We start from the raw sequence: 7,808 nt of genomic DNA, 5'->3' as shown, positions 1-7,808 counted from the left end.
GAGTCGTCACCGGTAACATGATGAGAGGCGCCAGTGTCGACTATCCAAGACAAGGAAAAACACTCATCAGTCATCTTATCTTGTTGCCTATTATTAACCATATTCAACAACATACGAACATGCTCAGGTTGGAGCTCAAACAAAGCCGAAAGAGTGTCAGGAGAAGGCACGGAAGAGGCAACACCAAGAGGGCTTCCCACGGCATGAGCTCTGACCGTGGGCTTGCAGTGATCCACAGCAGCCGCAACAGAAGACAAGGCAGAAGCAGCGGCAGTAGCAGGTGGTCTGCTACCAAGCACCGAGGTAGCCTGACCAGAAAACGCGGCAACCCCCTTTTTACCATATTTTTCCAGCCACCATAGGGGGTAGCCGTGGAGTATAAAACAACCAGAGTTTTCATGAGCAGAAAAGCCGCGATTTATCAACACGAGGCGTCAACTGAGCAGCTTTTCGATCAGGTGAAGAGCGAACACGTGGGCTTCGTCCTTCGCCGTTTGAGCCTTGACCTTAGCAATATTCCGAGATCTTTCTTCTTGAGGAAATGCTTGATAGGCTCGGTCAAGAGTAGTGGGAGGTTGTTGAGAAAGCAAATTAGTTTGTACCATAGTGTAGCGATGATCATCAACACCAATTAAAAATTGATGCAATTTTTCTTCCTCCTTATCTAACTCATACTTGGCAGCCATGTTACAAGTGAAGAGGCCGCACTCGCATCCATGGGGAGGTTTGAGGCGATTGGGATCATCAAACAACCCCATCAGAGTATTGTAATAGTCCTCGATGCTCATGGTGGTCGATTGCTTACAACCGGTGATAGCCGCACGTAATTGTTGCAAGCGAGGGCCATTAGCTTCACAAAACGCTTCTCCAAGTATACCCAAAGTTTCTTTGCTTCCTCAAAATAGGGCATAGTGGCTGCTAATTTCGGTTTAATAGCTTTCAAAATCCAAGAAACCAACATCGAATTCACGGTTTCCCAGTCTAACATCTTCTTCTTCTCAGTTGGTTTGGAGATAATGCCATCAACAAAACCGAATTTTCGTCTAGATTTCAACGACAAAGTAATCGCCCTTTACCATGCCAAATAATAATCACCCTTCAAGATCACGTGAGTAATTAAATTGTCAGGTTGATCGCCAGAACCAAGATAAAAAGGGGAAGCGGGATTAATTTTATCATCCGCCATTGTCGATCAAGTAGTATGGTAGAGAAATTTAGGGGAAAAAAATTAGTGCGTTAGAGTGTAGAATTGTGTTTAGGGTTTAGAGTATAGAGGCTTCGATACCATGTCAGGAATTAATTTTCTATAGTTGTATTAGAGTATGAACAGGTATATATATGTACAACCTAAAAGAGATTAGGGCTTAATTACATTGGCCCATAAACTATATGCTACATAAGGCTTAACACCACACCATTTTACATTGATATTTTTGGCCGTGTAGTAAAAAAACAAAGAAACGAAAAGGATTGACCATTTGGATAAGTGTAAAAATGGAAGTTAAAGTTGCATAGAAGAAAAAAAAAATAAAATAAATAAATAAAATAAATAAAAAAGTACGTGACACTTTATAAATAAAAAAAAAAAAAAAAAAAAAAAAAAAAAAAAAAAAAACCTAGCCAATCCAGGATTTATTAGGTTGGATATAATCAAATTTCTGTGAAATTTGCAGTACCCGATCTTTTTTATTTATTTCTGTTTTTGTCATTAGGTATCAATTAAAATACACTTGTCGTATTTCTCATATAATAGAAATTTTTAAGTTTAGTTTATTTCTGTAAATATGTGCGAGAACTCTATCTCAATTTTGAATATATCTAAATCACTCTTAATTTGAATGGATAATTTTTTGCCAATCAAATTATGGTAATATGTAAAGTAAAGTATAGAGTTGTCGTTATTATTCCAACAAAAGAGATGTAATTCTTGCATTGGTTTTGGGGAGCTGCCACGAGAATAGTTTGAGTGAGTGAGAGAGAGAAAAGGTGATAGTTGTAATATCCGTTGTGGTTTTGTTTCCTCTTCTGGTTATCGATGTCACAACTTAGAGTTGTTGCATTGGTTCTTGCTTTTATCCATCAATTACTTGAAATGCTTGTCTAGTTACCGGCTTAATATCCACAAGTTCATTTTATGGTGCATATAATTAAAAGGGCTATCAATTTTACGTGACAAGCCAATGCAATGCACAATAATCTATTTCCTCTTTTCCAAAGCTAATTATAAAGGAGTTGTGTAAGTTTTAGATGCTACTAGGAGTTGTCCAACCTAAGATACATTCTAGCTAGCTAGTCTTTCAATTCATAAAATATTGTCTCATTTAGAATCTATCTCTTCGTTAAAAAGTATTTGCAAAAACATACTTGTGGAGATTTGTTAGATTCATCGATAAACCCACTAATAAGACTTGTACGTGTAAGTTATGATAAGTTTTAATAAACCCAATTCACATTTACAATGTTATTCAAAAGGCTATGATTTATTTTTAATAATTTGAATTATTTTAGATCGAGAAAGTTGTTCGAATCAAGTTAAATACTCTGTAAAAAGGGTCGTTGTATGTGCAATGTTACATTGAGTCATTGAATACAGGTTCAATCATGATAGTGTGAAATTGAATATATTGATCTGATAAATTCGAAAACATGTTTAGATAAGACGAATCCAGACAAAGTAGGCTAATTATTATTTAGTTAAAACCATAGCTTAAGTTATAATCCTCTCCTTTTCTCTCCTCTCTTCTAGGGTTTTCTAAATTTTTGGTCGTTTAGTTGAAAATTAGACTATTTTGACCCTTTTCCCATAATTTTTTTTAGTTTTGCAATTTAAGTTTCAATAAATCTACACAAGTAGTATAGATGTTATCGTTTTTTGCTTTTAGTTTTCTAATTTTTTGAAAAAAAAACATAAGAAATAAGAAAAAGGTGTTTCCACTTTTCTGTCAGTTTTCAAAATTATTATGATTTAATAAGTTTGACTAATTTTTTTACTAAATATATGATATATATATCATTTGATTTTGAAAAACAAAGAACCTAAAAAAAAGACTGCCACAGCAATGCCAAACGATATATGTTATTGGGATTGCTGTGGTTTTCTGTTTTTTGATATTTTGTTTTTCAAACTCATATGATATATATCATATAATGAAAACCACAGTGATGCCAAACGAACCCTCAACTAATCCCATAATATGGGAAGTCACTACACTCAAACAAATTAAAATCATCTATTGTTTGGCATTGCTGTGCTTTTCTGTTTTTTGGTAAACTCATACGATGTATGTTATATAATGAAACAAAAATTAGTCAAACTTATTAAAATCATGATATTTTTGAAAACTGACAACAAAAAAATGAAAACAATTTTTCTTGTTTCCTATTTTTGGTTTTTTGTTAGGGTTCGTTTGGGTTTATAAAAAAGGTAATCATCTTTTGCCCAATTAGTAGTTTTTTGGTAAAGATCTATTTAGAATCGCAACGGTTGTCAAATTTTCAAATATGTTCAAATGAATTAGATGAAAATCATCCTTACGACTAAAACAAATCGTTAGTCCCTTAACCTTTATCCCCAAGTAACCCAAATAGAACAAGAAAAATAATTCTACTTAGATTAGGAAACTAATTCCAATTCTACTTAGATTAGAAAACTAATTATACTTAGTCTATAATTCCTAAAATAAATAAAATTAATCCTAAGTGCTTAAACCAATTTCAAGTAAAAGGTAAAAAGTTGCAAGCAATAACTAATTAAAAACCACTAAGTAGAGGAAGTAAGAGTGATCTGGAACTTGAGCTTGTACTAGACACCAAGTTCCTTTGCTTGAACTATCCAAGAACCGCCAATTTGTAGCTTCTAATGAGTTAATGTTCAAGTTTAGGTTTTCCTTGTAAAGATGTAACAAACTCTCGAAGTTCTCAATATCCGGATCATCCTCCTCTTCTTCAAAAGAATTTGTCCTCAAATCTCAAAGTTCATTATCAGGTACATAACAAGCCAAATCTCCCACATTAAATGTAGCACTTACACCATAGTCACCGGGAAGATCGAGCTTGAAAGCATTATCATTCACTTTCTCAATAACCTTGAAAGGACCTTCACTTCGAGGCATGAGCTTATTCTTTCTCTTGCTTGGAAACCTTTCTTTCCTTATATGCAACCAAACCAAATCAGCAACCTTGATATTTGTGGCTTTCTATGTGGATTTTCTCTCTCTTTGTACATTGAATTTATCTTCTCAATTCTAGCACGCACTTAAGCATGTAACTTCTGCATCACTTGAACTTTGGTCTTAGCATCATGATTCACCAATTTTCCCTTAGGAAAAGGGATTAAATCCAAAGGTAGCCTTGGATTTGTACCATACACAATCTCAAAAGGTGAATGATTAGTAGCATAAGTAGGAGAACGATTATAAGCAAACTCAGCATGAGAAAGTTTAACATCCCAATCCTTTTGAGTTTTACTTACCCATCCACGTAACAATACTCCCAAAGTTCGATTAGTAACTTCTGTTTGCCCATGCGTTTGAGGATGATAAGAAGTGCTAAATAAAATCTTAGTTCCAACTAGCTTCCACAAAGACTTCCAAAAGAATATCATGAATTTAACATCCCTATCGCTCATTAGGCATACCATGCAACCGAACAATTTCTCTAAAATAAAGATCAGCTATATGCAATGCATCATCAGTTTTGTGACAAGCAATAAAATGAGCCATTTTAGAGAATCTATCAACTACCACCATGATAGCATCTTTACCCCTTTGAGTTTGAGGCAGTCCAACTATAAAATCCATGGAGACATCCTCCCAAGGAAAATCAGGAACAAGTAAAGGACTGTAAAGACCTTGATGGAACACACTCTTTGCCTTTTGACATGAAGCACACCTTGCAATCACAGATTGAATATCCCCTTTCATATTAGGCCAATAAAAATGCTCTTGTAGAATTCTAAGAGTTTTATGGATACCAAACTACCATACAATTCCTCCACCATGAGCATCTCTCACAATCAACTCACGAATAGAACACTTGGGAACATATAATCGATTCCCTTGAAAAGGAAACCATCTTGAGTAACATAGGAACCTACGACCCCCTTTGCACAATTCTCAAGTATAGGTGCAAAATCTTCATCACTTGCATAATACTCTTTGATCAAATCAAAACCAAGTAATCGAAAATTCAAAACACCAAGTAAAGAATACCTTCTTGACAATGCATCTACAACAATATTAGCCTTCCCCTCTTTGTACTTAGAAGAGAAATTAAATTATTGTAGAAATTCCACCCACTTAGCATGTCTGGGATTCAATTTTTGTTTTCCATGTATGTACTTTAAAGACTCATGATCCGAATGAAGCACAAAATAATTATGACGTAAATAATGACTCCAATGATCTAAAGCCCGGACAATTGCATAGAATTCCTTATCATAAGTAGAGTAATTCGATCGAGCACCATTCAATTTTTCACTAAAGTAAGCAATAGGTCTCTTCCTTTGAATTAGAATCGCACCAATTCCTACTCCACTTGCACCAGTTTCCACCTTAAATGGACTAGCAAAGTCAGGTAGAGCTAAAATAGGAGCTTCACACAATTTCTTCTTGATTAAATCAAAGGCATGCTGCGCCTCTTTACTCCACTCAAATTTAACTCTTTCTTTCTTCAAACATTTAGTCATAGGTGCAACAATACTAGAAAAGTCTTTCACAAATCTTCAAAAAAAAGAAGCTAAACCATGAAAAGAACGTACCTCCAAAGTATTCTTATGAACCGACCATGATTTAATTGCTTCTACCTTAGATGGATCAACAAAAACACCATCTTTTGATACTATGTATTCTAGAAAAGTCACACTTGGTACAAGAAAGTAGCATTTTTCTAGCTTTGCATACAACCTTTGCTTTCTTAAAACTTCAAACACGCCTCTTGGATGGTTAAGATGATCATGCATATTTTTAGAGTAAATCAGAATATCATCTAAGTAAACCACAACACATTTACCAAGGAAAGGTTTGAGAACTTCATGCATCAACCTCATGAAAGTACTAGGAGCTTTAGTAAGGCCAAAAGGCATCACCAACCATTCATACAGCCCTGACTTAGTCTTGAATGCAGTTTTCCATTCATCCCCTTCTCTCATTCGAATTTGATGATAACAACTCATGAGATCAATTTTTTAAAATATTTTCGAACCATGTAGCTCATCCAGTAGATCATCTAGCCTTGGAATTGGAAATCTATATTTGATTGTGATGTTGTTCACACTCCTACTATCTATGAACATGCACCAACTCCCATCTTTCTTAGGAACAAGTAATGTAAGCACCGCACAAGGACTCATACTCTCACGCATATAACCGTACCCCTCACCATGAGTTCTTCAAGTTGCCTTTGCATCTCCTTAGTCTCTTCAGGATTACTTCTATAAGCAGTTTTGTTTGGTAAAGGAGCTCCCGGAATTAAATCAATTTGATGTTCAATACCACGAATTGGAGGCAAACCAGGTGGTAATTCATCCGGAAACACATCATCGAACTCACGCAAAATAGGCTCCAAAACCGAAGCTGTTTGCACCTTAATTTATTCTTTAATTTCCTTTGAAACCAACACATAAAAGCAACCTTCTTGCGCCACTGCTTTATCAAATTCTTGCTCAGTAATCATCATCAAGCCTTTCGAATTAGAAGTGATCTTTGGTAGATTTGAAATTACAGGTTTCAAAGCAATTGGTTTGTCTTTTTCTCCCTTTTTAACAACATAGACATTAGTTCTACCATCATACTTCACAAATCTATCAAATTGCCAAGGTCTCCCTAGCATTAAGTGGCATGCATCCATAGGACAAACACCACAAAGCACTTGATCAATACATTTTCCAATAGAAAAAGAAATCAAGGCTTATTTTGTTACCTCCACATCACTAGTGTTGCTTAGCCAATGGAGCTTGTATGGTTGAGGATGCCCGGTTGTAGGATGCTTCAATTTATCAATTAGAGTAGTACACACCACATTAGTGCAACTCCCCGAATCAATGATCATGTCACACTACTAGAAATAGGCTATTTTCCGACGGACAAAATTTTCGTCGGAAATTTAAAATATTTTGATGGAAATTGTGTTTGTCAGAAATGTCCGCCGGAAAATGTACCTTACGATGGAAAAATCCCTCGCAATGTTTCCGACGGAATTTTTTCCCCTCGAAAATTACATCTTCCGACGGAATATTCCGTTAGAAGATGCAATTTCCGAGGGGAAAAATTCCGTCGGAACCCTTAGCAAAATAAAAAAAATGTCAAACCAGCTTTGTCGCCCAAAATCAGAAAAACGAAGAGAAAGAAAGAGGAAGAAATAGAGAAAGAGGAAGAGAAAGAGAAAGAGGGAGAGAGAGAGGAGTTCCGGCGACTGCACCATCGGCGACTGTGCCTCCGGGGACCATCACCGAGCCTCGTCAGCCACGCCGCCATTGGTACGTGTATGGTTTTTTTTTAATTTAACATTTTGGGAGAAACCCTAACGATTACCATGTCAACAGCCACCACGGGTTTCACCACAACCACCAGCCGTTAAGCCGCCGTCCCCTACTGCTCCAACGCCGCCGTCCGGTAAGCTTCTTTGTCGTTTTGTTTAATTTTTTTCGGTGAAACCCTTACCACCACCATGATGTCAACAGCCACCGGATTTCACCTCCACCACCAGTCGTGACTTTGCCGTGGCCTTGTGACTCCAACGCTGCCGCTCGGTCTACAGCCCCAGTTAGTCTTACCCCCCCCCCCTCCCATTTTTTTTTATAAAAAACAAAA

General features: G+C 36.3%; 1 protein-coding gene across 1 annotated transcript; it reads right to left on the bottom strand.

The window, feature by feature from the left end:
- Nucleotides 1-6,345: 6,345 nt before the first annotated feature.
- LOC110697176 lies at nt 6,346-6,846 on the bottom strand. The gene is made up of 2 exons (XM_021874527.1): nt 6,630-6,846; nt 6,346-6,572 (listed from the first exon to the last, which is right to left on the bottom strand). Exons 1-2 carry the CDS (start codon nt 6,844-6,846, stop codon nt 6,346-6,348), a joined length of 444 nt encoding a protein of 147 aa, XP_021730219.1.
- Nucleotides 6,847-7,808: the final 962 nt, after the last annotated feature.

Source organism: Chenopodium quinoa, unplaced genomic scaffold, assembly GCF_001683475.1.
Source record: "Chenopodium quinoa cultivar QQ74 unplaced genomic scaffold, ASM168347v1, whole genome shotgun sequence".
Taxonomy (NCBI): Eukaryota; Viridiplantae; Streptophyta; class Magnoliopsida; order Caryophyllales; family Amaranthaceae; genus Chenopodium; species Chenopodium quinoa.
This window is presented reverse-complemented; position numbering and strand designations above follow the sequence as displayed.